The sequence below is a fragment of the Pteropus vampyrus genome, unplaced genomic scaffold, assembly GCF_000151845.1.
Source record: "Pteropus vampyrus isolate Shadow unplaced genomic scaffold, Pvam_2.0 Scaffold23, whole genome shotgun sequence".
NCBI lineage: Eukaryota > Metazoa > Chordata > Mammalia > Chiroptera > Pteropodidae > Pteropus > Pteropus vampyrus.
The window spans coordinates 10,871,698-10,897,794 of NW_011888804.1; the positions used below are offsets into that span (position 1 = coordinate 10,871,698).

Consider the following 26,097-nt stretch of genomic DNA (forward strand, 5'->3'; position numbering starts at 1 on the left):
TTCCCCCAATGTCCCCCGCTCCCCCGCCCCATCACATTCCGCACAGGCCCATCTGCCTGTGGCAGAGCCTCCCTCAGGGGGCCACAGTCTTCTCACAGGAGACCAGTAGAAGACACAGATGGTGCCTGCTCTGCCCTTGCCTTCTGCCCACCTGCCTTCAGCACCCTCCACCCTGGCCCTCAGGTGCCTCTGAGTGCCCTGCCCCCCACACTCACACCTACCCCCCTGCCCACACACACTCACACCTGCCTCCCTGCCTGTCAAGTAGCAGTCAGGGGGTGTCCCTCCCCTAGCTAGCAGCATGAGCTCCGTGGGTACCAGGTAAGTGTTGCACCACAACCAGCCATGCAGAGCCAGGAGCGACAAAGACTGGTTCCTTTTTTCTTCCTCTAGCTCCTCCAGTCACAGGAAGGCCACACCACCAGTCTGAGTCCCCTGGGGGCCAGTGGAGAGGCTAGGCCCCACCCCAAGGGTCTCAGGTGCTTCCTCTGCTGCACCAATCCCCAGAATCCCTACCCCACACCCTCCCAGACCAACCACAGTCACTAGCAGCAGGAATCTCATGACCCTCAGAATAGTTACTGTTAATATGTTGAATATTATTAACTCATTTTATAGAGGAGGAAAATCAAGGCTCAGAGAGAGGGGCCTAAAGCCAGGGACAGAAGTGGGGCGTAGATAGGAGACACTCATCCCACACTCCACCCTAGGGTATGTAGCCCACAGAGCAGTAATAATCCGCATCATCCTCAGGCTGCACAGGGCTGATGGTCAGGATGCAGGCATTGTGGGCTTTATCCGTGGCTGCTGAGAACCGGTCAGGAATGTCTGGGGCCTGGTCGTGGTCCTCCTCTGAGCGGTGGTAAAGGAGGTAGCGGGGGGCACTCCCTGCCCGTTGCTGGTACCAAGACACGCCGTAGTCCCCGATGGTCATATGGCGGGAGTTGAGCATACAGGAGAGTTGGGCTACTTGGCCTGGGAAGACCAGTATTGCATCCGGCTGGATCCGGGCTGTCTGGGAGACTGAGAGAGACAGATCCGCTCAGGCCTGGCCTGGGTCCATTCTGTCCTGCCTTTGTCCCATGAAGGCTTGGTTAGACTCCCAAAAGACTTCTGTTCCTAAAGGACTCACGGCCTGGTGCCATGGGATTGGCATTGGATGGGGCACAGAGTTGGCGATCCCTAAGCCCCCATTAGTGCCATGCTCTCAAGGTTCTGTGTTCAGATGAGGGCTTAGAGTTCAGAGGATGGGACTGGTGGCTTCTGGGTCCTTCTGTTACCCACTCACACCTCTGCCCTGAAGACTGCTATCCCTGTGGTCACACTGGTTCTTCCAAACCCTTGCTATAGAGTAACCACCCCCTGGGAAGCTTCCTGGGCTATACCATCCATCAGCTCAGCCTTAGGCAACTAGATGCTGGGGACCTTCTTGGAGTTAGGTTGTTCCTGAGGCCCTGTGAGGTAGGGACCAGCCCACCTGAGCTTCTCCTGTGAAAAACTCAAAAGGTGATCAGCTTCAGACCCTAAAGAGTCAAAGTTCAAAGAGACCCTAGATATCTGGTCATTCAGAAATGGAGAAACTGAGGCCCACACAGAGAAGTGACTTGCCTCAGGACTAGGGCAGAGCCACCTGTATAACCAGTTCTCCCCTCTATCTCAGTGCCCTTTTCAGAACCCTCCCACTGTTCACATCAATTTGCTTCCTTTCAGGGGCCTTCTGAAACTAGTACAGTACCCCATCCCGCCCTTAGGTGATCCAGGCCCAGGGACGGCTCACCTGTCAGGAGGGCCCCAGTCAGGAGGGCCAAGCGCCAGCAGGCCATGGCCAGAGGTGGGAAGGCAGGCAGGAGCTGTTCTGTTGGGTGTGCTCCAGGTGCTTCAGAGCAGGGGCAGGGGAGGCCACTGGACCACAACAGGGCATGCAAATCAGCCCGTTGATTGGGGGTGGGAACAGTGTCTGGGGCCCAACTGCCAGGCCCCATCTTCCCAAATGAGAGAGTCCTGGCTCCTCAGGGCCCTCTGAGAACAGGAGCCAGAAATCCACACATACATTGTAGCAGGGGGCTGCTTTTTAATTCAGGTATAACTGAAGTGTGGTGAAGTGCACCAATCTTAAGTGTATGGCTCAATGATTTTATATATAAGAAATATATTCATGTATGTATACGTGTGCGCTCACACACATACACACACACACATCTGCAGCCTCTACCCAGAGCAAGATATAGGACATTTCCATGTCCCTAGAAGTCTTCCTCATCCTCCCACCCCTCTCCACCCCAAAGGGTAACCAGATAGAAGGGTAAGTGACTTCTGTCATTAGATCAGTTTTGCCTGCTGTAGAACTTCCAATGTGAATGGAATGACAGTGTGTCCTCTTTTGTTCCTTTTTTTCAACATTGCTCCATGAGTGTGGAGCAATGTTTAATTCATTCTTCATAGCTGTGCGTAATCCATTGTGCGAATAAACCAGAATTAGTTTGTCCATTCTCCTGTTATCAGACTTTTGGGAGCTTTCCAGTCCTTGGCCATTACTAATAAAACTGCTGTGAATGCTCGTCAATGCCTTTGGTGCACCCGTATTTTCATTTCTCTAGACACCTAGGACTGGAATTGCCAGGGGTTATGAAGTGTACACATTTAGCTGTAGTAGATACTGCCAGCGTTCCACTATACTTGTACCTATCTGCATTCCCACCAGTGCATAAGAGAATTCCAGTGACTTATCCTCACCAGCACTTGAGGTGGTCAGTTCCTTTAATTTGCTAGATGGAGGGGAACTGGCTTTGGTTGGGATTCAGTTTCCTCATCTGGAAAATAAAGGTAAGCATAGTGCCAGCCCAAGGGTTGTGAAGATGCCAAGATGCAAAGGACTTATGTGCGCATTGTCAGGCACAGTGCATGTATTAACCATGCCTTTTATTTTCTGTATTCTGATGCTTTGACATCTGAGGCCTTGCTGACCTTGGAGGACTGACCCTCCTAGGGTTAGCTGGCACCTAGAGATACTTTCTAAATGCAAACCAATCAATCCTGAGCCTACACTCCCAACCACCTCCTTTATAGGGATCTCACAATTTATAGGGCCACTGTCTACCTACCGGTGTCCCTCCCCTAGCTAGCAGCATGAGCTCCGTGGGTACCAGGTAAGTGTTGCACCACAACCAGCCATGCAGAGCCAGGAGCGACAAAGACTGGTTCCTTTTTTCTTCCTCTAGCTCCTCCAGTCACAGGAAGGCCACACCACCAGTCTGAGTCCCCTGGGGGCCAGTGGAGAGGCTAGGCCCCACCCCAAGGGTCTCAGGTGCTTCCTCTGCTGCACCAATCCCCAGAATCCCTACCCCACACCCTCCCAGACCAACCACAGTCACTAGCAGCAGGAATCTCATGACCCTCAGAATAGTTACTGTTAATATGTTGAATATTATTAACTCATTTTATAGAGGAGGAAAATCAAGGCTCAGAGAGAGGGGCCTAAAGCCAGGGACAGAAGTGGGGCGTAGATAGGAGACACTCATCCCACACTCCACCCTAGGGTATGTAGCCCACAGAGCAGTAATAATCCGCATCATCCTCAGGCTGCACAGGGCTGATGGTCAGGATGCAGGCATTGTGGGCTTTATCCGTGGCTGCTGAGAACCGGTCAGGAATGTCTGGGGCCTGGTCGTGGTCCTCCTCTGAGCGGTGGTAAAGGAGGTAGCGGGGGGCACTCCCTGCCCGTTGCTGGTACCAAGACACGCCGTAGTCCCCGATGGTCATATGGCGGGAGTTGAGCATACAGGAGAGTTGGGCTACTTGGCCTGGGAAGACCAGTATTGCATCTGGCTGGATCCGGGCTGTCTGGGAGACTGAGAGAGACAGATCCGCTCAGGCCTGGCCTGGGTCCATTCTGTCCTGCCTTTGTCCCATGAAGGCTTGGTTAGACTCCCAAAAGACTTCTGTTCCTAAAGGACTCACGGCCTGGTGCCATGGGATTGGCATTGGATGGGGCACAGAGTTGGCGATCCCTAAGCCCCCATTAGTGCCATGCTCTCAAGGTTCTGTGTTCAGATGAGGGCTTAGAGTTCAGAGGATGGGACTGGTGGCTTCTGGGTCCTTCTGTTACCCACTCACACCTCTGCCCTGAAGACTGCTATCCCTGTGGTCACACTGGTTCTTCCAAACCCTTGCTATAGAGTAACCACCCCCTGGGAAGCTTCCTGGGCTATACCATCCATCAGCTCAGCCTTAGGCAACTAGATGCTGGGGACCTTCTTGGAGTTAGGTTGTTCCTGAGGCCCTGTGAGGTAGGGACCAGCCCACCTGAGCTTCTCCTGTGAAAAACTCAAAAGGTGATCAGCTTCAGACCCTAAAGAGTCAAAGTTCAAAGAGACCCTAGATATCTGGTCATTCAGAAATGGAGAAACTGAGGCCCACACAGAGAAGTGACTTGCCTCAGGACTAGGGCAGAGCCACCTGTATAACCAGTTCTCCCCTCTATCTCAGTGCCCTTTTCAGAACCCTCCCACTGTTCACATCAATTTGCTTCCTTTCAGGGGCCTTCTGAAACTAGTACAGTACCCCATCCCGCCCTTAGGTGATCCAGGCCCAGGGACGGCTCACCTGTCAGGAGGGCCCCAGTCAGGAGGGCCAAGCGCCAGCAGGCCATGGCCAGAGGTGGGAAGGCAGGCAGGAGCTGTTCTGTTGGGTGTGCTCCAGGTGCTTCAGAGCAGGGGCAGGGGAGGCCACTGGACCACAACAGGGCATGCAAATCAGCCCGTTGATTGGGGGTGGGAACAGTGTCTGGGGCCCAACTGCCAGGCCCCATCTTCCCAAATGAGAGAGTCCTGGCTCCTCAGGGCCCTCTGAGAACAGGAGCCAGAAATCCACACATACATTGTAGCAGGGGGCTGCTTTTTAATTCAGGTATAACTGAAGTGTGGTGAAGTGCACCAATCTTAAGTGTATGGCTCAATGATTTTATATATAAGAAATATATTCATGTATGTATACGTGTGCGCTCACACACATACACACACACACATCTGCAGCCTCTACCCAGAGCAAGATATAGGACATTTCCATGTCCCTAGAAGTCTTCCTCATCCTCCCACCCCTCTCCACCCCAAAGGGTAACCAGATAGAAGGGTAAGTGACTTCTGTCATTAGATCAGTTTTGCCTGCTGTAGAACTTCCAATGTGAATGGAATGACAGTGTGTCCTCTTTTGTTCCTTTTTTTCAACATTGCTCCATGAGTGTGGAGCAATGTTTAATTCATTCTTCATAGCTGTGCGTAATCCATTGTGCGAATAAACCAGAATTAGTTTGTCCATTCTCCTGTTATCAGACTTTTGGGAGCTTTCCAGTCCTTGGCCATTACTAATAAAACTGCTGTGAATGCTCGTCAATGCCTTTGGTGCACCCGTATTTTCATTTCTCTAGACACCTAGGACTGGAATTGCCAGGGGTTATGAAGTGTACACATTTAGCTGTAGTAGATACTGCCAGCGTTCCACTATACTTGTACCTATCTGCATTCCCACCAGTGCATAAGAGAATTCCAGTGACTTATCCTCACCAGCACTTGAGGTGGTCAGTTCCTTTAATTTGCTAGATGGAGGGGAACTGGCTTTGGTTGGGATTCAGTTTCCTCATCTGGAAAATAAAGGTAAGCATAGTGCCAGCCCAAGGGTTGTGAAGATGCAAAGATGCAAAGGACTTATGTGCGCATTGTCAGGCACAGTGCATGTATTAACCATGCCTTTTATTTTCTGTATTCTGATGCTTTGACATCTGGGGCCTTGCTGACCTTGGAGGACTGACCCTCCTAGGGTTAGCTGGCATCTAGAGATACTTTCTAAATGCAAACCAATCAATCCTGAGCCTACACTCCCAACCACCTCCTTTATAGGGATCTCACAATTTATAGGGCCACTGTCTACCTACCCTAATCACCTAGGGCCAGGTGCCAGACAACCAGGGAAGCCCTTATGCCCCAGAGCCCACTGAAATTACTTACACCTAGCCGATCCTGAGCCTGCGTCCCCTGCCTTGCAGTTCTCCACACCCCTCCCACCCCATGCCTCCTGATGGACCCCAGTGCTTCTCCCTGTGACCCCCTCCCCCATGGCATGGTGTGCCCCCTCTTCTTGGGAAATGTAATAAACTATATTCTCAATGGCAATCACCTCCTGATCTGTTGTCCTTACCAGACATAAATAATAATAAATTAAAATAGTGCATTCTCATTAACTAGCAGCCTGAGAGCTCCCTTGGGGGGCAGTTATAAACCACTCCCCAGGGTCCTACTCCTTTCCTAACACCTCCTTAAGGTATCTCAGCAACCATCAAGATAAGAAGCCTTCTGAGAACAGCGTTGAAGACAACAGAGGAACAGAGCTGAGGCTCTGGGACCCAGAGTGGCCATTTCTTCCAGAATCTGGCTGCAACCACTTCTGGGCTATGTTCTGCAGGACTCAGGTTCTCAGATACAGTGGTGTCCCTGGAAGAAAGTGCCCTGTGTTTAAATAAGTTTAGAAAATGCTTCCTGTTTCCACAGTACCGATTCTAAATACTTGCTACCGTTGAGCATAGATATAACACTTTAAAGTGTCATCACATTTCATCCTCACGACTCTGCTAAGTCCTGTTCTTACCCCCTTTTTACAGGTGGAAGCATTGAGGAAAGTGCTGGGTGAATCTCAAGTGCATCATGCTAAGTGAAAGAAACAAGACTCAAAGAGCTCCATACTGTATGATTCCCATTATAGGACATTCTGGAAAACAGAATGGTTGCCAAGGGCTGGGGTAGACTACAGAGGGGCATAAAGGAATTTTGGGAAGTGATGGAAATGTTCTGTACCCCGACTGTGGTGGTGGTTATATAAGATTTATGAGATTTGTCAAAACTCAAAATACTAAAAAGGGCGAATTTTACTATATGTCAAGTTCAGCTCATTAAACTTAACTGAAAAAGAAAAGAAACAAGAACAGAAGAGAGAGGAGGCTGGGAGTGAGGAGGAAGGCAAAGGGAGAAGAATGTGAGCACAGGAAAGGGGGCTTTGAGTTGGTGGAAGCATTGAGGAAAGTGCTGGGTGAATCTCAAGTGCATCATGCTAAGTGAAAGAAACAAGACTCAAAGAGCTCCATACTGTATGATTCCCATTATAGGACATTCTGGAAAACAGAATGGTTGCCAAGGGCTGGGGTAGACTACAGAGGGGCATAAAGGAATTTTGGGAAGTGATGGAAATGTTCTGTACCCCGACTGTGGTGGTGGTTATATAAGATTTATGAGATTTGTCAAAACTCAAAATACTAAAAAGGGCGAATTTTACTATATGTCAAGTTCACCTCATTAAACTTAACTGAAAAAGAAAAGAAACAAGAACAGAAGAGAGAGGAGGCTGGGAGTGAGGAGGAAGGCAAAGGGAGAAGAATGTGAGCACAGGAAAGGGGGCTTTGAGTTGGTGGAGAGCCTGCAAAGTTGGTGAGGATTCCATGCTTTGGCCAGGGGCTACCAGCTCACAGTGGGGATTTTCTCAAGACCAGCACCCCACCCCCAGGAACCTCGTCCACTTTTAATTTGGTAGTTCAGTCTCTACTGGTGGGGGGATGTGGTCTCTGGACATCCCCGGACCCCGATGCTCCAGCCCTAACTATAGTGCTGCCTCAGAAAGTCCGCATACACACACTCCCCCAGATCCTGTTACCAGGATACTGGTGGGAAGCCATTTCCTGCCTAGATGTCTTAGCAGCTCCCACTGCCATGGAGACCAACTTGGAAGCTAGGAGGGCCTGTTTCCACCAGCTGCTCTGACTCAGCAAGCAGGAGGAAGAGGAGCCCAAGGGTCCTGGACAACAGCAGGAGCCAAGCCCCAAGGGCGGCCGAGCAGGGACCTCAGCCTGGGCCCACCCACCCATCATCTGCCCATCCACCCATCCACACATATATCTCCCAGCAGCGCCCCACCGGAATAGATCTCAGTCCCAACTCCTTCCTTAGTCGGAAAGTCGAGGTATCCTCTCCCCTACAACCATGTTTATCACAGTGATGTTTGGAGGTAAGTGGTAACCCTGTCCCAGCAGATGGGTTGAGGAATAGTACACTCGGCTTGCTTCTCTCTGCCATGGAAGGGGAAAGGCAGTGTGGGAAAGGGAGTTCACATGTGGAAGAGGGTGGGGGTGGGGTTTGGGGAAGCAGCTCTGTGAGGAGGCAGAGCCAGTGCCTGGAGACAATCACTGAAGGGAAAAACCCTGGCTGGGTACAGGGCAATTCACATGGGCTCCTCTTGAAGAACACCCGCCAGGCGATCACGAGCATGTTTTTCAACTGCACAACCTCTTGGCTATTCACTTAATGGTCCTCAGGCTTCAGGGTGCATTAGGCAAGCACCTGAAGCTCTAGCCATAGTTGCAGATTCCAGATTCCCTAGTGGGGCTCCCTAGGGAGTCCATTTTCGGAGCAGGAGGCATGAGTTGTACATCCCTCGCTGACATCTCAGAAGATGGGTGGTGATGGGTACAGTCCTAGTTTTGTAGCTCTATTCGCTCCTCTGGTTAGGAAGAGATGAGAGAGGCAAAAGGTCCAAGATTGGGGGAAATAAAGGGTCCCATTCACTCACCTCTGCTCTCCCCGACAGCAGGCTGCTGGGAGCTGGTGAACCCCTGGTGCAGCCTGGTAACTCTCACTGCCCACCTGAGGCAGATGGGACAGGTGCCCCGAGATGGTGAGGGGGTAGGGAGGGGTTGCGGGGTGGGGATGCCCAGGGTCCCAGGCAGAAGTACCAGCTTTACCTTGCCTCCCTCCCTGCCCTCCCAGCGACCATTGCCCTCCTGGCTGAAGATGGACACCTGGTGAGCCTGGAAGAGGGCCTAGAGGGGGCTTCCCAGGCCCCCTCCACAGGCAGCTCCCTGTTGCAGGAGCGTGGAAACTATGTCCTTGTGCAGATCATCAGTAAGTGGGGCCCGAGACATGTCTCCTGCTGTTATGTCAGAATGTAAGGAGGAGTAGAGCAGTCCAGAGACCACCCAAGGCCTTCCCCAGCTCCCACTTTGGCCAGGACCTAGCCCTGACCCTTCTATCCAATGTACTGTCCTGCTCCCAGCCTGAGCCAGCAAAGTCCAGCATGAGAGGTAGGGGTGGGGACCACTAGGCCAGTCAGGAGTCATTCTTATTCCCAACACAGAAGCGGAGGGCGGGGCTCCCGCCCGCTATGTGTCCTTACTACAGAACTTGGATGACCAGTGTCCAGAGCTTGCAGGTGAGTGTCATGGTAGAGCCTTGGAGCAGGGAGGGAAGGCAGCACCTTCTCCCCAGCCCTGACAGGCAGGCCTTCCTGGGCCTTCCAGAGGAGCTGCGCTGGCTGTCGGGCCTACCCCGCACAAGCAATAGCCAGAGGAGGCGTCCAGGTACTCGTCGTGGCCACCAAGAGCAAGGCCCTTCTTCAAGGCCCCAAAGGCTGGGCTCCCTGCTGTCCAGGACCCGCTAGCTGGGGCCAGGAGCCAGGTAAGGAGATGTAGGGACACACACCCAGAAGTGGGACTCCTTCCCAGATACCTGAGGGGTGGATCCCCAATGTCAACCCCTGTCACACACACACGTATGTATACCCACAAGATGGAGCACACTGTACCCAGAGACAGGTCCCCACCACCTTTCTGGAGTGTAAGTGCCCAAAGGCAGGAATGTCCTGAGTGCCCAGATGTGGCACAGGGCCTGGCTCTCAGTAAGTGCTCAATGAAGAGCTGCTAAAGGAACCCCATGAAAGCAGTAGCACAGCACGTGTGATGTCGGGGTTTGCACTTGGGTTAAAGGACCTAATCCTTTGTTCTGGAAGGCCCCATGACTGAGTACCACAGCCAAATGTCTGAGCAGGACTCAGGTCCAAGGGGGTTGGCCATGACCTCTGCCTTGTGTAATCAAGCCCCAAAAGACAGTGGCCGGCAGCATTCCTCTTACGAAATCTGGAATTACTGAGTTGTATTAGCAAGAGGGGAAAGGTGACAGACAAAATGTGAGGCTGCTGGGGGCCACTAAGATGTGAGTGCAGAGAAGGGGCTCCAGAGGCAGAGACAAGAAAGGCGGAGGGCATCCCTGAGAGGGAAGACAATCAGGATTCTAGCTCTCAGAGTCAGACGCCCTTGAGGTCACCTGCTAATGCCTCATCATCCGCTTTGACTGCCAGATTACAGCAGGGCTCCTCCCTCCCTACCTAGGAGGCCAGCTTACGGTGAATCATCCCCACCCACCTCATCAACCAGGGTGCTCCTGGCAGGCCAGTGAGAAGGCACACAGCAGGCTCTAGTCTAAAATAAACTTTTAATTGCACGTTTGTGTCTCGGGTCATCGGTGGGGTGAGAAATCTCCTCCTCACTACCAATCCCAGCTACCTGGGTACAATCTGATGTCAATGTCTTGGTCTGGCTGTTGGTGAAGCAGTGGAGGTGAGAGCAGGGCTGGCCCACAAATATGCTCCAGTCTGCCCTGGTCTCTTCAGGGCAGGGAGCTCAGACCTGTAGAGGGAGGAGTGGCACAGGCTGGTGGTCAACCCAAAGGTATAGGAAGAAGGCTGCCCCTCCCGCCCCCCACCTGAGTCGGGGGCTACTTTCTCACCATGGTTGTACTTGCACTGCTTCAGGGCCTCACTGAAGCCTTCACACAAGGACAGGTCACTCTGAGTGGTGGAGCAGTCCAGGAACTGCCTGATCTCATAGGCACAGGGCCCCAACTGCAGCGGCTGAGGGGCAGCACGAGCTGGGGCCTGGGGTGGTGCAGGAGTCAGCAAGGTCAGCAAGGTCAGCCAGAAGTGGGTTCCAAAGCTGGAGGCCGCCTACCCTTCCCCACAACCCCAGCTCGGGGGATCCCAGGGGTCCCAGGGAGGCTGAGTGACCCAGACTCAGCTGCTCCATCTGTGAAGCAGGGTGAGTCCACAGCCTTCTCAAAGCCACTCAGCTGATGCTAGTGAGGAGTGTAGACAGCGTTTCCCTGCTGCTTCATAATGGACATGTTGGGCAGGTGGGAGGGGTGTGAGAAGAATCTAGAAAAGCCCAATGCTTTGCTAGTATTTGAAGTATAAGCCCCATCCCCACAAGTTCTAGGACCTTCCTGGCTCAGCAACACTGATCCCCATAACTCCTGACCTTGCTACTAAGCCTGCATTTTGCTCAGGACTGGTGGGATGCCCAGTGGGAACAGGCCAGCAGGAAGCAGGCCCCAGAGTCATCAGCTGCCCTTTGTCCTTGGGCCTAGGTACTATAGTGCGTGACCTGGGAGTGAGGAGACAGGAGAGTCAGGAAGTTCAACATCCCTCCCTCTACAGGGGTTAGGTGACCTTGGGCCAGTCTCTGAGTCCTAAAGGCCTGGGTTTCTCCATCTCTAAAGGGCTGGTTGGCATCTGTCCCTGGGAGTCTAGGGACCTTGGCCTCAGGGGAGGGGCTGGGAGAGCTCGCCTGTGAGCGAGTGACAGGAGGGCAATAGGACCCTAAGTCAGGCGAAGTCTTAGGCCTAAGGCGGTTCTAGACATTCCGGCTGGACTCCCTGCTCTATGGTCTTCAGAGAAGTCGGTCTCAGTTTTTTCAAGCTCGTTGCTCACCTGCTGAGCAGAAGGCTGGGTGGGCTCTGAGCTTCCCCCGCTGAAGGCTCCAGTCAGGGCGCTGCCCACGACGTGTCCCACAGCTGAGCCCACGGCTACCCCAGCGGCCGTGGACGCCATCTGCGCCATCAGGCCTGGCTGGCCAGAAGGAGCCGGGGCCGGGGCAGCGGCCGAGGGCGGTGGGTGCGCGGGCGGGTGGGCAGAAGGCGCAGTGGTACGGCTGCGGAGAGGCGGGGAACACGGGGTTAATCCTAGCTGCACCCCAGGCCAGGGGCCCGAAGGGCCCGCAGTCCCAGGAAATGTCCCCCTTTCCTCTTTCTGTAGGGTGGGCGACCACCGTCTTAGACACGTGGTTGTGGCACCCTCGACCCTCCCCCCTCCAAGATGGCGCAGTAGTCGCCAAGGTCACGCTCTCGCGCCCTTGGGGGAATGCCCGGGCTTCCCGAGCTCCTCCCCACGGGACCCCTGTCCCTTTTACACCTGGCTGGCCGTGCGGCCATGCTGCGGCTCCCCCGGGGCATGGTCGTAGCGGTGGGACTTGGCTGAGCTGAGTCAGAGACGGCGACAGTGGCAGCAGTCTTGTCTCGCGGATGAACGCGGCACGGGTTGTCACTGCCGGCACAAGGGGCGGGGCCTCGGAGACACGCCCCTAGCGGGAGGTACCAGGCGTGCGGCGGTAGTTCCTTCGCTCAGGTCCCCATGATTTATCCCTTTCGACATCCTCTCCTCCCGGCGGCCGACTCAACTGGCAATGTGACCCTGCGCCCTCCCTGCGCCCTCCCTGCGCCTGGCCCGAACTGTATGGGCCCTGGGCTATGGGCTAATGTTGCAGAGCGCGGAGGGTTTACGCAGGGGAGAGAGGCCTTCACAGACCACCACTGAGCGCAGGGAGTGGAGTTGGGTGCTGTCCAGTGGTTCAGGGCAGAGGAGACAGAGGCGATTGGTTGAGGCCTCCTGAGGAGGGGACTCGAGGCGCCAGGCGGAGCTGTGCTCCTCCTCCTCCTGTCAAGGTTTGCAAATTACTGCGTGGTCTCAGGGTCGCAGGGTTGGGGACTAGATTCAGAAAGAGGTGTCCTGGGGAGGGCCTGGCGCGACCCGTCTCCAGAACTTTCGCTAGGGGGCGTCCGGAACCCTTCTTCGACTCCTTCCCGGCCAAAATGCGCCGCAGGCATGGGCAGCCTTGGGCAGCACCGCCAGGGCTGCGTGCGATGAGGCCTCCCGCGTGGCCCTCCACAGCGCCTGACACACGTGCGTCACGGATGCAGCACCGGACACTGACAGCGTTTACACGATATTCAAGCAGCGTGACCCATCCCAAAGGCCATTCCTGAGTGCCTAGAGGCGTTTGCACGTGTTTGAATTCTAGGGCCTCGTGATTTTACCACCTTGGTACCAGGGCTAGGGGTAGGCGGAGGTGTGGATTTAGGATGCTTCCCAGTCTTTCAGGGACTCGAGGTTTTCATGGCCTCTTCTGAGTGACTTAACAGTGCTCATAGTATTGCCCTTGGGGGAAGGGGCCTTGACTTCTTTTATCGCACCCTCCATCACTCTCCGTTGTGCCCGCTAGAGGCCTGGTGGTACAGGGATTGTGGGGAGGGTGGAATCACCCAGAGCAAAGGCATGGCGGCGGGGGAGGGGGGCAGAGTGGGGGGGCTGGTCCAAAGGGGAAAGGAGGTTCCTCTTTGAGGAAGGGAAAGAGGAGAGGGGGGCAAGGAGCCAAATCCGGCACACTCAGTTATGTGTGTGAGGAGTGCTTGCAGGCCATGCAGATCTGCAAGTCATGGGCATTAATGTGTTCTTACCACACAATCCTCTCAGCCAGCCTGTGAAGCAGGGCCCTCCCCTGACCCCTTCCTTGGCCTCAGTTTTCTCCTCTCTCAAATGGGGGTGACCACTCACCTCCAGGTAAGGTGAGCATGTTAAGGGTGGGCCATTCTCTTCACAGACATGCCAGGCCTGGTCCAGACTTTACTCTGCTCATGCAGGCCCTGCCCACCTGGTTCTCCTTGGCCAAACTGGCCTATCCTTCTAGGCTTATCAGAGTCCTTCTCTTGCAGGAAGCCCTCTGTGACCAGCCCACCTTGCTGGGTGTATGGTTGGCTTGTAATCATGGCCTTCCACCTTGATCTGTACTTTGGGTGGCTATTACTTTAGCTCCCATGACTGGTGGACTGCAGGTTCCCCAAAGAACAGCCATGCACCCCTGTGGGCACTCAAGACCACTTAAAGAAGGTTTTTATTTAAATAATTATATGTTTTCATGTATATCAGAAAAATGTATAATTAGCTCATCAAATCCATGATTTCTTGACCAATATCGCTAAGAATGAGGCTAAGGTATGCATTTCAATTTTTAAAAGTGAGTCACTTTAAAGAAAAAAATTGCTAACAGTCCAGCTAGTAAAAATCACTGCTGTCTGCCCTCTAGGAGTCTCTGTGGAGCCTTCCTGGAGAAGCCATGAAGGATCCTGACTGGGCTGGGACCTAGAGGGAAGGTTGAATCAGCCTGATTGTCCTCCCCTCCCTCCCAGCCTCTCCCCTTTCCCAGGCCAAGGTTGGGTGCCCACAGCCTCACCTTGCAGCAGTTCAGTACCCCACCCACCAAGACAGGAGCCATTGCTTGCTTTTTGGTTCAGCAGTGTTACTTACCCATCATGAGAGAGATTGCCTAGTGAAGTGGTAAGGAATGTATGAGACTGGAGGACCCCTTCCGGCATGGGGTCACCACCCCCTCCTCTGATTCTTGCCTCCTTTTTTCCTCAGGTCTCAGGAGGTTGGCCCTGAGGAGCCCTGAGGAGCCTATTCATCCTTGTCCCCCACTCAAACACTGTCCCCCATGGCCTCTGACAGCATCCTGACCAGCTAGAGGGCCTCCTGATCCCTCCATTGCCTGCGTACAGAAAAGCCTGATCTGGAGCCTTAGTTTCCCCATCTATAATTTATCTATGGTTCCATTCCAAGCTGGGAAGCTAGCGAGCTTCCTCTATACGCCTCAGTTTTCGCTGGGACACATTTTTAATATCCCTTTTCTCACAGGGGATATAGTGCCATTTTCCAGATGGATCAGCAAGGTTGAGGAGTGGGGGAAGTTGCCCCTGGGTAAGACCACCTGTCATAGGCTAACAGGAGGCCAGAGGTCAGGCCACCAGGGAGACCAGCTGCAGATGCACTTTCCAAAGGTGGGGATAGGAACCAGGGGGAGTGAAACCCGACTCCCAGACTCCCAACCGCACACTGGGGAAACTGAGGCCCGGAGCAGCACCAGCTGGCCCGGGTCACACAGCATCAGGCCTCAGACCTCAGGCTCGTCCCGCCCCCGGGGAAGACGGGAGAGTCCAGGCCCCCGGCCCCTGTCCGGTCAGCAGCTCCTGGTCCACCTCCCCCACTCTTGTCGCCGACGCCACCGCGGGGAAAGTTTAGAACAAAAGACGCAGGGGGCGGGGCCGGGGCGGGCCGGGGGCGGGGCGGAGGCTATAAGGGGCGGTGGCCCGGCGCGGCCCAGCAGGCCCAGCAGCCCCGGGGCGGATGGCTCGGGCCGCCGGGCTCCGCGGCGCGGTCCCGCGCGCCCTCCTGCTCCCGCTGCTGCTGCTGCTGCTGCTCCCGCCGCCGCCGCTGCTGGCCCGGGCCACGCGGCCGCCGGTGAGTGCCCGCCGCCGGCCGGCCGCTCCTCGCCCAAGGGGCGCCGGGCACGCGGGCTGGGCCCAGTGGCGGAGCTGGACCCACGGGGGCGCCCGGGGTGGCCTGGAGCCGCCCGTTACCTAAAACTTTCTGGGTCCCTGTGGGCGTGATAGAGAACTTCCCGTCTCTGGAGGTGTGCAAGTGGAGCCTGCGCGGGGATCGCCGCTAGACGCACGCCCCCTCCCAGCATGGGGAGCTGCTCCTCGGTGCCCCAGGCGCAGATGCTGGGGTGTGTGCTGGGGAGGTTAGCAGAGGGAGTGGTTAAAGGGCCCTCTATTCATCGCAAGGACAAAGCAGAGCTAGTGTCAGCCTTCAGGTGTGTGGCCTCAGCGAGCACATCTCCAGGTGTGCAGTGGGCTGGAGAATTAAGGAAGAGCTGGGGAGGGCAGCAGCTATGCTGGAGGAGGTGCCACCACCTGGGCACCTGCAAGTGGCAAGTCTGAGAGGCTTGGAACCAGAACAACATGAGCTAGAGAGCTACAGTGTGTGCGTGACAGTGAGAAAATGAGAAAGAAGCGGGGGCCAAGGGTGGGCAATTGAGACCCTCGGAGAACAAGGGTGGGACAGCAAGAAAAGGGAGGAGGATGTAGGATCCAGAGAGAAGAGAGTCCATGTGAGAGAGCAGCAAAACGAGGAGAGGAGGGAAGATCCTGGGGTGTGTGTGTCAGCCTGTGTGTGCCAGGAAGCCTGCATGCTCCTCTTGATTTGGCTTTAACGGACTAGTCACAGGGGTGGCCAGGCAGGGCCCGGGGTAAGAGCCTGGGCAACTGCAGGCCCTCAGGCCCCTGGGAGCCCGTACCACCCCACCTCAACTGGCAGCTGAGGCTTCCAGATAGCTCAGGCAGGGTTGGGACTATTAGGAGGTGCGACAGGCAGGAGTCATTGGACTGGTCCATGAGGAAGGAGATCTGACCAGCTGGGTCCCTCTGTCCAGCCACCCCAGCTCTGCCCTGGCCAGCCTGCCCTGCACTGGCTATGGGAACAGGAGGGGTAGGCTGGGTGGGATAGGATGAGTTGGGGGCACCTCAGCCTTTCTTCTTCCCCAGCCCCTCCTAGCCCCCTAGGACTTGGGGTAGAGTCGGGAACTACTGTAGGTAGCAGTTGAACCTATGGGCTCGGGAATTGGAGAAATCTGAATTTGAACGATGTGACCCTAGGTGAGCACCTTTTGTACCTCAGAACCTTACCTCTCAGTCTTATCAGGACTAAGTGGGAGATAACAGTGCCCACTGCTGGGCGCTGAGGATTAAACAAGGTAATTTGAGGAGAGGTGCTGCCAGGCACACTGGAGACATTTCGTCACCTGTAGCTACCACTTTGATGCTTGTGTACCGTCAGTTGGGGCCGGGTCTGAGCTGGGTTGTCTGTCTCTCTGCAGATATGCAGAGAGCATTTGGGGTCGCCTCAAATGTGTTTTTCCCCGGGCTGCCATTGGCAGGGCCAGGAAAGCTCTGTAAATATTTATCCATCCCAGTTTGTAGCTTTCAGGAATGATGAAAGCCCCGCAGCCCTTGGGACCAGCAGGGGAGGGGAGGAAAGGAGAAGGTTAGGCTACATGGGGGGAGAAGATGGACCTGCCTGCCAACTGGCTGTGTGACTTGGCCAGGTTGCTTGGCCTCTCAGCCTCAGAGGGACTTGATGCTGCGTAGAATGTGGTGGTGATGCTCCCCTGTCTTCCTCACAGCCTAACAAAGGGCCCCGCCGTCAGGGTCATCTCCTGCCGACAACAGAAAGTGTAACTATGATTAATTATCCCTCTTGGAATAACAACAAACTGAGGCTCAGGGAGAGATACAACTAGCCTGGCCTTATCTAGCAGTTACCTATCCTGGGGTCCACTTTTAGCGCCCCTCTACCAGGTACTTCCATTTTCTTGACTGGAAGTTGTCCCAGAGGCTGATCTTGAGCCTCTAGCTCAGCCGGGAGATTGAGTCAGCTGAGAAATTCCTCGAGGATATTTGAAGCTGTGGTTTGATGCCCGCCAGAGGAGGGTGGGGGTGACTGAGCTGGACACACACCACAGGGCAGGCCAAGGGAGGCTACTGGCCGAAGAGGAGGAGGGAATGCACCAGAAGAAACTCTTCTCAGCAATGTGGGTTTTGGAGATAGGCCGAGAACTGAGAGGGTGCAGGGAGAACTCTGGGTGGGGAGGCATAAGCCCTAGGTCTAGGTAGAACTCTTGCGTGACTTGCTGTGTGACTCTGGGCAATGTCCTTGACCTCTCTGGGAAATGCCTGTTCTCTGACCTCCCTGGGGCTGTAGAATTCCAGCAAACCCTGGGAGGACCAGTGAGCCATTTTAGAAATCAGCAGGCTGCCTTGTGTCAGGCCTTGCATATAGGGCATCTGGCCCCAGGCAAAGATGAATGGGGGTCAGTGGGGCAGAGAGCCTGTGTCTCATCCCTGTAATGGGAAAACTGAGGCCAAAAACCATTAAATGATAGGCTTCCCCAAAAAGGACCCCATTGTCTGGAGGCCTCCATTCTAGTGCCTTGTGCTCAATCTCTCTCCAAGACCAATGAATGTGACACAGACAGGGAGCAAGAGGCTTCTGGCTTGCGAGGAGTCACGAGTCACTCTTTTCTTGATTTGCAAGCTCTCTGTTTTACAATTTAAAGTGGAGACTTTGGGGGAGCTGTAGAGAATTTGGTGAGAGCAGATCCCCAGGTGTGGGAGGAGAGGGCCCATAGAGGTGAGGAGCCGGGCCAGGGAAGAGGCTCTGCCAGGTGCTGCAGCAGACATTACGGAAGGAGAGCATTTAGTTCTTTGCTGTGGCATCATCTCCATCTGACAGATAGGGAGGTCGAAGCTAAGAGAGGACAGTGACTTGCCCAGGGTCACTTTGTCCAGAGTTGCCATTGCATAGAACTGGGTCTTCTGAATCTCAGACTGTGGCTCTTTCTACTGCATTGAGAGTGCTATGATCCAGGGGTCTGGGCATAGACTTGGTGCCTTATGGGGGGCAAGAGAGAAAGGGAAAGTATAAATGTCAATTACCCACCCTCCTTCCCAGGCTGGCTGCTCCAGACCTCTCTTGTGGGCAGAAGAGAGATTTCTACCCATGAGCATAAACAGAGCTGGCAGGCTGGGCTCTGGGTAGTTTAGAACTCCCAGGAGATGACACAGCCTTGCCCTTCCTAGGGAGGATCCTGGTACCCCTGCCAGGGTTGGGGAAAAAACCTGTTTATCCTGGAAGTCAAGGGGAACAGTGTGCAGAGCGGAAGGAGCAGGCCCTCATGGCTGGTCACACAGACCTGGAGTCCACATCCTCAATGTGAAACCTTGCATATGTATTGTCCCTACCTTGTGGGAGGAGTCGGGAAGTTCAATGAGCCAGCCTGCAAAGTATCTGGGAAATAGCAGGTGCTTAATAATTTCCTGTTCTTTGGTCACCAAAGTGAGGCCAGCCTGCAGCCTTCCCTCAATGGAAGGGTGACTCCAGCCCAAGGAACAGAGGTAACAGGTAGTTTGGGCCATGAGCACAGACAGCCTGCCACCTGCCAGCTGTTACCTGGGCTAGTTGCTTAACTTCTCTGGGCTTTGTTTTTCATCTGAGACATGGGCGTGATGAAGGTAGAGTTGGTGATAGATCTCATCATAGGCTAAGAACATGTCTGTAGAGCTGTTGGCAGGGCCCTAGCCTAGATAAAGGTGAACAGCAATAGTGATAAGTATTTATTAGCAGTAAGCCTAGTATCGGCTGGAACCCACAACCCAGTGAGGCTGGGCTCTGCCAGGTAACCAATTATTCAATAAGGCAAGCTCTGAAACTGAGGGAAAACTGGTCCAGGACCCCACACCCCAAGTAGCTCCACAGCCCCCCAGGAGTTCAGAAGCTCCAGATGTTCAGAAGACCCCCTCATAGTGGGGGCATTCTTGGGAGTTCGGTCTGGGTGGTTCTTGGTGGTGTCATAATCAGGAGCTTGGTGAGATTGGGACACTGATCATAGCCCTGGAGCACATGGGGCCTGGGACAGCTGCCAGAGACGGAGGCTGAGGGTGGGGCTGGGCTGCCCAGCTGCCACCCCAAATATGGCAGTGGGGAGGCCACAGCTGTCCAGACCAGACAGGCCCAGACCAGACAGGCGCTGAGTCTCTCAGCAAACAGCACTACTCCATGCCTCTCTTCCAGCTTTGTATAATGTCCACAGCTAAGGCTTTGCTTCTGACCATAAGAGTCCTCACCTAGCTCTTGCCATGACCTTGCTGGGTGACCTCACAAGGTCTCCCAAACTCTTTGAGCTTCTGCTTTTTTCATGCATGAGAATGGTGACCTCTACCCTGGGACTTGGGAGCTCCAGGTCAGAGTCACCATTGGTGGTGCTAGGGCTCCAGCAGGGCAGGGCTAGGTGAGGCTGGGAAGCAGGTAACTGTTCCCCACCACACATGCATGCATGCATGCATAGATGGAGGAGCCAGGCAGACCACATCTAGCCCTATTGTATGCCCAGCCCTGGTGGGGTGTGAGCAAAACTGCCCCAAAAAGTCAGACTTCAGTTCTAGTTACCCTTACCAGGTGCCTGGCCCCCTGGCTAAGTGCTTTACATGTATTGCGTTGAGTCATCTTCAGGTCAACACTATGGGGAGATACCATCCCCATTTTGTCCCGTGAGCAGATTGAGGCAGGGCTGCAGCCCCTCCACACTGGGGAGGGTCATAGGTGGATGTCCTGGGCAGTAGTAGCTCACGTGACTTGGTGGGGGTGGGCAGTGGGGGGAGCAGGAGGAGCTGTCTGGCCTTTCCTCATAAGCTTTGTTGGGGACCATTCCTGAGTGTATGTAGAATACAGTCTACTCTCACCTAGAGCTCACCAGCCCAAATGGCTGGAGTAGGTGACAGGCAGGCTGGGACTGCTCCAGGAGGGAGGGACAGGCAGTAGGAGGCCTTGGAGTCAGTCATCAAGAAACCAGTCATCTTCTGCCAGTGGGCCTGAGGTATGACAGTAGGCAAACTTTCTCTGGCTCTCTGCTTGCCTAGTGACATATGGGCTGGGGCTGAGCATAGGTGTGCTGACAGCCCACACCTCTAACATTGGGACACAGGGACTTGAGGCCTGACCAGGTCTCCATATCCTCTCTCCTGCTCAGGATGCCCACCGTCATCACCTGATGAGAAGGAGGCCACAGCCCTGGCATGAAGCTCCTTCAAGCAGCCTGGCGTCTACCTCTGTCACCCAGGAGGTCCCCCAGCCTGCTGGAGGCCCCAGACCTCCCCGCTGCGGCGTACCTGACCCACCTGATGGGCTGAGTGCCCGCAACCGACAAAAGCGGTTTGTGCTGTCAGGCGGGCGCTGGGAGAAGACAGACCTTACCTACAGGTAGGACCCATAGCCATGAACAGGCTCTAGACCCCTGTGTCCATGTATATGTCTGCCACCTTCACACCTGCTTCTCGAGACACATGCCAGGGCTAGGTCTCCATGGTTAACAGATCTGTGTGTCCACCGACCCTTGAGCCATCCATGGACCAACACCCCTGAACCCCAACTTAGATGCACGCACGGGCAGCATCCCTTCCACACCCATGCCCTCCCACGACAGAGGAGCAGTGCTTCTGTAAGCACATATCTGATTGCCCCGTAGACATGCCAGGGCACAGCCTTCAGTCCCACAGGCAGCTTCTATGGGGACCTACTAAGGGCCAGGCCCTGGGACTCCATGACCTGTCCTCTTGGGGAGCGGGGCATTAACCATGTCATTGTTTAGATCTAGCATCACGATTCGGGATCCATGCAGGTGAGAAACAGTGGTGAGCAGGACAAGAAATAGCTCAGGTTACCTGAGGCCCCTGGGAGTGATGCAGAAGCTGAAACTTAAAACATCCTACAGGCGGGGGAACTCTGCTTGGGAGAGAAGGTACACGAAGACCCGTGTGGTATCACTGGCATTGGAGCTGAGACTGCTGGGGCATTCAGAAATGTCCTGAGTTGGGAACTGGGAACCAAGAGTGGGCAGGTCAAGGGGTCAAGGTCTCCCTACAGTGAGCAATACAGTCAGGTCTAGAAGGTCGGTCTTGGGGCTCCTGGTCCTGTGTTCTTCCTTCCAAATGCAGACACATGTATGTACTTAAGGACACAAATCCACAAAAAGATGTGCCCATGTGGCAAAGGGATCAGTGCCCCACACCTGAGGTTCACCTGGCCTGCGTCGACATGCATGCATCCCACTGAACATCCAGGGGCAACTACTGGCTCAACAACCATCAGGGACTGGCCCTGCCCTGAGTGAGGCCCGGGCTGCTCCTCCTACCCCCAGGATCCTTCGGTTCCCATGGCAGCTGGTGCGGGAGCAGGTGCGGAAGACGGTGGCAGAGGCCCTACAGGTGTGGAGTGAGGTGACACCACTCACCTTTACTGAGGTGCATGAGGGCCATGCTGACATCATGATCGACTTCACCAGGTGAAACGGTGGCCTGGGACCCCTCTGGGAACAAGCCCCAGCTGTCTGCAGCCACTGACCGCCCCCACCCACCCACAGGTACTGGCATGGGGACAACTTGCCATTCGATGGACCTGGGGGCATCCTGGCCCATGCCTTCTTCCCTAAGACCCACCGAGAAGGGGATGTCCACTTCGACTATGATGAGACCTGGACTATTGGGGACAACCAGGGTATGGGCTGGGGACCAATTTTCCAGATGGGCAACTGAAGATCATAAAGAATGGGGACTTGCCAGGGTCCCTGAGCTGGGGTCTAGAACTTGGGTATTGTGCTGCAGGAGATTCAGGGATTGCTGGGCTATCTCCCTTTTCCAGGTACAGACCTCTTACAGGTGGCAGCCCACGAATTTGGCCACGTGCTCGGGCTACAGCATACCACGGCTGCTAAGGCCCTTATGTCCCCTTTCTACACCTTCCGCTACCCACTGAGCCTCAGCCCAGATGACCGAAGGGGCATCCAGCACCTATATGGCCGGCCCCAGCCAGACCCCACCTCTAGGCCTCCAGCCCTGGAACCCCAGGCTGGGGTGGACACCAATGAGATTGCACCACTGGAGGTGAGGCACAGGAGGGTGGGAAGACAGGAGTTGAGGCCCTGTCCCAGCTTTCCTCACCCCACTGGCCTCTGGCTCCAATGTGGGTTCTTTCCTGGCCCTCCTCCCTCCCCCTGCCTCAGCCGGAAGCCCCACCAGATGCCTGTGAGGTCTCCTTTGATGCAGTCTCCACCATCCGTGGCGAGCTCTTCTTCTTCAAGGCAGGCTTTGTATGGCGGCTGCGTGGGGGCCACCTGCAGCCTGGCTACCCTGCGCTGGCCTCTCGCCACTGGCAGGGACTGCCCAGTCCCATCGATGCAGCCTTCGAGGATGCCCAGGGCCACATCTGGTTCTTCCAGGGTGAGTGGGGGCTGGGAAGTCACACTTGAGATTTCCAGGAGCCGGGAATGTTATGGTCAGGGGCAGGGACAGACAGACAAATATGATGGGCAGGTGCCCTGAAGCCTTAGCGCCAAGGGAGAGCAAGGCTCACTCCTTTGAGCACAGCTGGGTGATTCCTGGAGGTGGCGGCACTCAAAGTAGGTATAGAATAGAAGGTATTAAACAGTGGGTCACTCATTAGCCTCCAGCCCAGAGGTGGTAGTGACTCACCTGAGGGCACAACTTAGAAAAGGCAGAACGGGGATTTGATTTAGGTCTAGTGACCCTAAAGCATGTGCTGTTAACTTTCAGCTGGTGGAGGGGAAAGCCTGGAGCATTCCAGGTGGCAGGGACTTCATAAACAGAGGTCCAGCCAGAGCTTGCTGGGATAGGGCCCAGGGCTGAGGCCCAGCGGGTGGTGAGCGGTCAAACATCAGGGGAAGGAGTGGGACCTCAGGCACCTCTCTGCTGCTTAAAATAACCTTTCCCGTGTACCTCCCAGAGCCTATACCATCCCAGCACATCCCCGCTGGCTCCAAGCAGGACAAAGAAACGGAGGCTGGGAAAGTCCGTGGCAGTGGTGGCAGCTGGGCAGGTTCATGGTGGCTTGGCATGGCAGTTGGCTAGTTCCACTGCAGCCTCTCCTCTCCATAGGTTCTCAATACTGGGTGTACGATGGTGAGAAGCCAGTCCTGGGCCCCGCACCCCTCTCTGAATTGGGCCTGCTGGGGTCCCCAGTCCATGCAGCCTTGGTCTGGGGCCCTGAGAAGAACAAGATCTACTTCTTCCGAGGCGGAGACTACTGGCGCTTCCACCCCAGCACCCGCCGTGTGGATAGCCCTGTGCCCCGCCGGGCCACCGACTGGCGAGGGGTACCTTCTGAGATTGACGCTGCCTTCCAGGATGCTGATGGTGCGTTGCGGATGGGGCAGCTGGTAGAAGTGGTGCAGCAGCCACATCTCCCACCCTGTGGTGGCTGGATGTAGGCTCTTCATCACAAGTCCTTTGTCCAGCACCCTCCCCATCTGGCCTACTCCTTGTGCTAGGGCAGTGCTATACCCCCCATGTTGTAGATGAGGAGACTGAGGGCTAGAGAGGTGCAAAGACTTGTGCAGGTTCCTGTTATGGCTGATAAAATAGAAACCACTGCTCACTGAGGACTGATGATGCTCCAGGCATCTAAGCTCCCTACGTGTATTATACAATGCTCAGATGTAGCACCTGTTATGAACCCAGTTTCCAGAAGAGCAAATAGAGGTTTCGGTGTTCCCTAACTGGGACCACCCAAGTGGACAGTGGACAGCCAGGACCTCCCCGACTGAGGCAGTCCCTGCTGAGCCACCCAGATTCCTGCACCTCCAAGGACTAGATTGAGGACTCACAGTCCAGCGCTCACCCCCATGACCCCTGCCACTTTGCTTTTGTGCTTTCCCAAATGGGGACCTGCTAGGAAATCTGTCCTGTGGTGACCGTGGGTTCTGGGGCTCCAGGTTGCTTGTGTCACCCACCATAACTCAAGATGCCCATCTGTTATCTGGCTGGTGGGTGCAGTAGGGTGAGCTGGAGGGAGGGGTGGCGAGGGAAGCGGGACTTGCTTTCCTAAGGTAGGAGGTGGGTCTCTGAGTCTCCCGGTGTCTGTAAGGCTGGGTGGGTAGCCCAGACCAGCCAGACTCTGGGCAGGCAGGACTCCTCCAAAGGAAAAGAAGTTCTGGAAGGGCCACCCTGAGGCCTGCAGGTTTTAAGGAACTCAGCAGTGGCCAAGGCCTTCCTACCCAGAACTCCCCCTGTGCTCATCTATGGGCACAGCCTGACAAGCAGGTGTGAGGCCTAGTGTCCACTCACTCAGGCCTCACTCTTCTCTTCTCAGGTTATGCCTACTTCCTGCGTGGCCGCCTCTATTGGAAGTTTGACCCTGTGAAGGTGAAAGCCCTGGAGGGCTTTCCTCGCCTCCTGGGCCCCGACTTCTTCGGCTGTACAGAGCCCGCCAATACTTTCCGCTAACTACTGCTTGAATGCCCTCAGGGCCCCTGACCCCTGCCAGGCCACTGACATTGCGTAGAGACCCGTGGCCATCTTTGTGACTGTGGGTACCAGGCACGGAACAGAACCTGTGTCTCCTCAGGGGGATGAGGAAGGGGTGCTGCCACCATGACAAGTGCAGGGAAGGCCATGCAGGTCATGGTCACCTGTCAGCAACTGTTTCAGACTGGGCTGGGAGGTTTGGCATTAAGGGTGAGGTGGTCTTGGGCTGGCTCTGCCCCACCTGTGCAGGTCACAGTCAAACCTGCTGCCCTTGTTCTCCATCCCTGTCCCTCAGGAAAGGACCTCAGCAGGGCTGGGGGAGTTGGAGTCCTTGTTGTCCCTGTTGCAGGGTTCCTGCAGGATGCTGGCACATGGATCTTGGGCCCCCATGGCCTTCTGCCTTTTCCCAAGAAGTCAGTTCTGGGTAGTTGCTTGGAACTGGCTGCCTTCCAGTTGGTGATCCTGGAGATGTTCCCCAAGATCCAGGCCAGAAGGTTAAGAGTCAGCTGGGGAGAGGGGTGCTTCCTGCTGGAGACCCAGGGCCCTGGAGGCCTCAACATACCTCAATCCTGTCATGTGCTAGATCTTCCCCGGCCCTCATCCGAGCACTGAGACCTTTCAAAGCCATGTAAATGTGTGTATAGTGTGTACAAAGCTTTTTTTTTTTTTTACTGAGGACTATCATTAAACACAGTCATTTTCTACCTGCCTGCCTGGGGTCTCTCTGACTACGTGGATAGAATGGGGAAAGAGCTGGGCTAGGGAAGTGGGAGGCCTGGCTTGGGACCTGCTCTGTTGTGGAAGCCAGAGTAGCAGCCTACCCCACCACCAAGCCTCTGGTTCTTGGGGCTGGGAAAATGTTTAGGGCCCCTCCTGCTCCATTCCTCCATCTTATCTCACTGGACTCCCTTAGTGGCTTCATAAATGGCTCTCTGCTTCCCCTACTTGCCCCTCAGACCCTCAGATCATCTTCCACTAAGTGGTGGTCACTTTATCTGTTCTTGCCATGCCCCAGCCTCTGTCCCACCATTGTCAGGACACAGAACAAAACTCATATTTACCACAGCCGACCCTTCCTAACTCTCAGGTGTCTCCTTGCCTGCCATCCAACCCTGTGTGTATCTCTTCCATAGTAACACCTACTATAGCTGCAATTTTTATCAGACTTAACCATATGAAATTGTCGGCAGTGGGCCATTTTTGACCTACTGCATTGTTCAAGGGGATACACAGATGCTTTGACGCTTTCGTTAATCTCAGTCCTCACCCCCAGCTCTAAGCGTCACAGGACAGGGCTGTCAAGTTTCACCACAGGGCTCAGCTTGTTGCCAGCACAAAGCACAGGGTTAAGGAATGGAAAAGGTTCCCACTCTTCCAACACTCATCTGATGCACTAGCCAAACCAAATACCACCTGGGCTTTAGAATCCTGCCAAGTTGGGGAGCCTTTGCCCACGCTACCACCACCCAGT

General features: G+C 55.0%; 5 protein-coding genes across 7 annotated transcripts; 2 read left to right on the plus strand and 3 right to left on the minus strand.

Annotated features, from left to right (window-relative positions):
• Positions 1–628: 628 nt before the first annotated feature.
• On the minus strand, positions 629–2,034 carry LOC105289333 (pre-B lymphocyte protein 3-like). Its single transcript, XM_011355965.2, has 2 exons — positions 1,778–2,034; positions 629–1,023 (listed from the first exon to the last, which is right to left on the minus strand). Exons 1-2 carry the CDS (start codon positions 1,980–1,982, stop codon positions 707–709), a joined length of 522 nt encoding a protein of 173 aa, XP_011354267.2. The 5' UTR covers positions 1,983–2,034; the 3' UTR covers positions 629–706.
• Positions 2,035–3,453: 1,419 nt separating this feature from the next.
• On the minus strand, positions 3,454–4,821 carry LOC105289334 (pre-B lymphocyte protein 3-like). Its single transcript, XM_011355966.2, has 2 exons — positions 4,603–4,821; positions 3,454–3,848 (listed from the first exon to the last, which is right to left on the minus strand). Exons 1-2 carry the CDS (start codon positions 4,805–4,807, stop codon positions 3,532–3,534), a joined length of 522 nt encoding a protein of 173 aa, XP_011354268.2. The 5' UTR covers positions 4,808–4,821; the 3' UTR covers positions 3,454–3,531.
• Positions 4,822–7,057: 2,236 nt separating this feature from the next.
• Positions 7,058–10,148, plus strand: CUNH22orf15 (chromosome unknown C22orf15 homolog). The gene is made up of 4 exons (XM_023528300.1): positions 7,058–8,709; positions 8,802–8,936; positions 9,169–9,243; positions 9,332–10,148. Exons 1-4 carry the CDS (start codon positions 8,550–8,552, stop codon positions 9,469–9,471), a joined length of 510 nt encoding a protein of 169 aa, XP_023384068.1. The 5' UTR covers positions 7,058–8,549; the 3' UTR covers positions 9,472–10,148.
• Positions 10,149–10,282: 134 nt separating this feature from the next.
• On the minus strand, positions 10,283–12,095 carry CHCHD10 (coiled-coil-helix-coiled-coil-helix domain containing 10). Its single transcript, XM_011355968.2, has 4 exons — positions 12,055–12,095; positions 11,575–11,794; positions 10,596–10,743; positions 10,283–10,495 (listed from the first exon to the last, which is right to left on the minus strand). The coding sequence occupies exons 1-4, from the start codon at positions 12,093–12,095 to the stop codon at positions 10,476–10,478; spliced, it is 429 nt and encodes a 142-aa protein (XP_011354270.1). The 3' UTR covers positions 10,283–10,475.
• A 2,994-nt stretch (positions 12,096–15,089) lies between these two features.
• Positions 15,090–25,330, plus strand: MMP11 (matrix metallopeptidase 11). 3 transcript variants are annotated; one of them, XM_011355969.2, is made up of 8 exons: positions 15,090–15,213; positions 20,339–20,568; positions 21,506–21,649; positions 21,728–21,861; positions 22,006–22,247; positions 22,367–22,583; positions 23,259–23,516; positions 24,472–25,330. In XM_011355969.2, the coding sequence occupies exons 1-8, from the start codon at positions 15,100–15,102 to the stop codon at positions 24,603–24,605; spliced, it is 1,473 nt and encodes a 490-aa protein (XP_011354271.1). In that variant the 5' UTR covers positions 15,090–15,099; the 3' UTR covers positions 24,606–25,330. The 3 variants fall into 3 exon arrangements, with proteins under 3 accessions (XP_011354271.1, XP_023384069.1, XP_011354272.1); XM_011355970.2 differs by lacking the exon at positions 15,090–15,213 and adding an exon at positions 15,304–15,568; XM_023528301.1 differs by lacking the exons at positions 23,259–23,516; positions 24,472–25,330 and adding an exon at positions 23,107–23,248.
• Positions 25,331–26,097: the final 767 nt, after the last annotated feature.